The sequence below is a fragment of the Sinocyclocheilus anshuiensis genome, unplaced genomic scaffold (assembly GCF_001515605.1).
Source record: "Sinocyclocheilus anshuiensis isolate Anshui unplaced genomic scaffold, SAMN03320099.WGS_v1.1 scaffold928, whole genome shotgun sequence".
NCBI lineage: Eukaryota > Metazoa > Chordata > Actinopteri > Cypriniformes > Cyprinidae > Sinocyclocheilus > Sinocyclocheilus anshuiensis.
In genome coordinates this window covers 368,028-371,458 of record NW_015552531.1, presented here as the reverse complement: position 1 = coordinate 371,458, position 3,431 = coordinate 368,028, and the positions used below count along the sequence as shown (strand labels likewise).

General features: G+C 37.5%; 1 protein-coding gene across 3 annotated transcripts in view; it reads right to left on the bottom strand.

The window, feature by feature from the left end:
* The window catches only part of LOC107663701 (phospholipase D1-like), a 35,261-nt gene that overhangs the window by 10,335 nt on the left and 21,495 nt on the right, over positions 1–3,431 (bottom strand). For all 3 annotated transcript variants that reach the window (XM_016454000.1, XM_016454002.1, XM_016454001.1), the window contains exons 12-15: positions 2,750–2,831; positions 2,443–2,553; positions 1,639–1,827; positions 989–1,205 (exon numbers count right to left, since the gene is read on the bottom strand). In XM_016454000.1, the coding sequence (XP_016309486.1) occupies positions 989–1,205; positions 1,639–1,827; positions 2,443–2,553; positions 2,750–2,831 (599 nt within the window). The remainder of the gene's footprint in view (positions 1–988; positions 1,206–1,638; positions 1,828–2,442; positions 2,554–2,749; positions 2,832–3,431) is intronic.

Here is a 3,431-nt window from a genome sequence, read left to right as displayed (position 1 = left end):
GTGTGTATATGTGTGTGTATATGTGTGTGTGTGTGTGTGTGTGTGTGTGTGTGTGTATGTATGTATGTATATGTATGTGTGTGTGTATATTTATTTATATGTATGTATGTATGTATTTATATATACTTATATTAATTTATTTTTCAAAAACATGCATCAACCCAAACTCAACCCAGATTTTTTCAACTTCCATCTTCTTCTGGAAGCAATCCATGCTTTCACACTGTTGAGCTACTGCTGCATCAGTCCAAACTAACATGCTTGGAATGTGCAAGCTTTGGATATTCTGCCTCTTAGACAGATCGTATTTTTGCAGACTCCTCCAGATGAGTGTTGAAACACAGCAAACCACACAGTGCTTGGACTCTGAGCACTCCAAAAGGTTGCTCCTTCGACTCATAAAATAGCTCTTTACAACAAAACCATTCAGGATCAGAATTAGGGGCAACCTCTGACAGAGTCCACACCTGAAACATCTCACCCAAGCCTGATTCTTACTCACCACTTGGGCACAAGCAGGAGGGCATGGACACCCTCAGCTCAATCCATTTAAGAGGGATCAAATTTTGGTGGCTGCAAATACTGTTAGAATAACCTAAAGAAAAGGGGCATCTTTATAACCTAGACAACCCTCTGAAAAAGCGTTATAGAAAACGTGAGTGAAAATTTTAACACGAATATAGATTCTAGACTAAAATATTCATGAGCATATTTTATAACAACACATTTTAATATCACATCCAATCCTCATCTTACAGTCAGAACTGTTTTCACAAGCCTCAACTAAAATGTTAATGATTCATGTTTTTCTGCACTTATGGTAAACACTGTAAATCATTGCATAAGTTGGTCAGTCATATGAAAGTGCTGCCAGTGAGCATTAGAAAACCAGCCGTGCTGTGTGATAACAGCTGAATGTGGGAGTTTAGGTCAGTAACATTTCACTAGTCTGCATTCGCCAGCGCTCCAGAGACGGAGGCGTACTCACTTTCTTCAGAGCTCTCGACGCTGCTCACGCTGTCTGCAGGCGCCAGCCCGTGTTTCTGCAGGTGCCTGCGGATGCTGAATCGGGTCTTCTTGGTCTTCCCCTGTCCTTTTAGTTTCGGCTGGTCCGCTGTGTCAACATGCAAACTTTTGCCATTAGTGTGCACCATGCTGGGTCCATTTGATTGAGAGGCCATAGCAGGAGAGCCTTCAGAAGCTTTCTGTGACACATAGTAGGACAACAAGTAAGTACTTCCTATATTCGATTGTGAATTCATAAAAGATTTAATGTCTAAAACGAACAGGACATTCAGAATGGAATGGTGTTATTGTAAATTAAAACTAATAAAAAAACTATTAAAATTAAAATATTAAAATATAATATTAGATGAAAAATGTAAACTAAAAAAAAAAATATATATATATATATATATATATATATATATATATATATAATTTTTTTTTAGAAAGGTTGCTTTGGCAAATAACAAATGAGTTTAAGAACTAAAATTACTAAAACCAAAACTGAATGAAAATTAAATGAAAACTGAAAATATAAAAATTAAAGCTAATTTAAAATATTAATAGGGATATAATAGTATATAAATAACACTGCCAGTATGTCATAAAACCAAAATATGAGATGTCCCAAACCTCTGCAGACACAGGAAGAGTCCTGGTAACACTTCCTATGTCGGTCAGCCGATGCTCCAGATCATCCCAGCGCCCGTACGCCAGATCAATGCCTCCCACGAAAGCCACCGATTGGTCAATGACTACAATCTTCTCATGATGCGCCCACAGGTACACGGAAGAGGAGACGTGATCAGGATGCCTCATCACCTGAGAAAAGAAGATTGTTAGAAAAAGTCTTTCCTTCTCTTTGTTTCTTTGGTGTGGCGTAGTGGTTAAAGATTGTGAAATGGTCACAAATGCAACAAACAAACAAAAAAACATTTTGCAACAAAAATCTAGTCATAGTTAGACAGAGTCAAGAAAGTCCATATGCAGTTCTGTCAGATTTCATCTTGTTAGAGTTTGCACCAGGTGTATCCTTATGAAGCAGAGTCAGTCAAATGAATTCATTACACAGCTTTGAATTCACTCGGTTTGAATCTGTTTGAATATAAGTACAATGTAAAAACATATGTACACAATAAGTGCACTGTATCGAATGTTTAATTAAAATGCAAGTACACAGTAGTTAAGGACGATTAATATAAAGTGGGTCCATTAATGGTTTTCTAAAAAAATATCGAAATATTTTACGAATATATTATTGGTTATTATTGGCATATGAGGTCCAATTTTACTTTTTTCACACAAGAAATTCTCTAATTTGTCAACTAAAGTCTCCTATAGGATTCATTTTAATAGTCAATGACCTGTCGGTAATCAAACGGCTGTAGGTCTGAGCTTCATGAGGGCTGATTCATGAACTCACTACTTTCATCTCACCTTGATATTTGGGTGAAGTTGGTGTAGTGTCCGTTTGCTGTATTCGCTGTTTATGCCGAGAGCCAATTCCACCTCCTTGTACAACATCACAAAGATCCGCACACCTTTTTGCTGCAAGAACAAACAGTTCTTGATAATCAGTACAGCAAATCCGCCAGCCAATATTAATATATTACTAAGAAAACAGAAAACACCCTGAAGTGTAAATTATTACATGAGAACAGTGAATGAGAAGGTTTTACTGCTGGTGCAGTAAAGCCACAGATGGATAGCAGTTTCATCACAGCTATTGGTTGGATTAACTCACCGCTTTCCGTTTCAAAATGGAATCGAGTCTCCAGCGATTGCCCTCGACGACTGGCCTCTTGAGGAAGATCTCAGGGCTCAGCCTGCCGTGACACACAGAGACCTCATCAGCAGGGGAAGCATTTGTAACATCAAATATGCATCAACGTCTAGTCTCACAGCTCACTGTCACCTACATAAATTCAAACTTATTAAGCTAGGGAAAAAAGCACACATACACACTCGAATCTCACACTTGCAGGATGTCTGCTGCGATGACTGAGTGATGCTGTAACACAGCACCCAGGCATCTGTCTGATAAAGGTAACGGATCCGTTTGGCTCCCAGCTGGAGGTGCCCTCTGAGAGGGTGCGTACAAAGTACAGTATACAACTATCTTTCTTTGCTTCTCTTTTTTCTACTACATTTCTTTGGGCTTTTCTCTCAGTTCATGACCTAACTGTTATGACAGGACAAAGCAATAAGCAAACCATCTCTTCCATCCTAGTTCTCACACTTTCCATTCAGTTCTTCAGTCATATATGGTTACTGGATAAGGATATTTTTACAATTAAATTAAATTAAATTAAATTCCAAAATTAATAAAGTATTAAAAAAAAAATGCAAACACAGGAAGAGTCATGGTAACACTTCCTATCCTAAATATATATTTTTATATGTATATATATATTCATTCATCATAT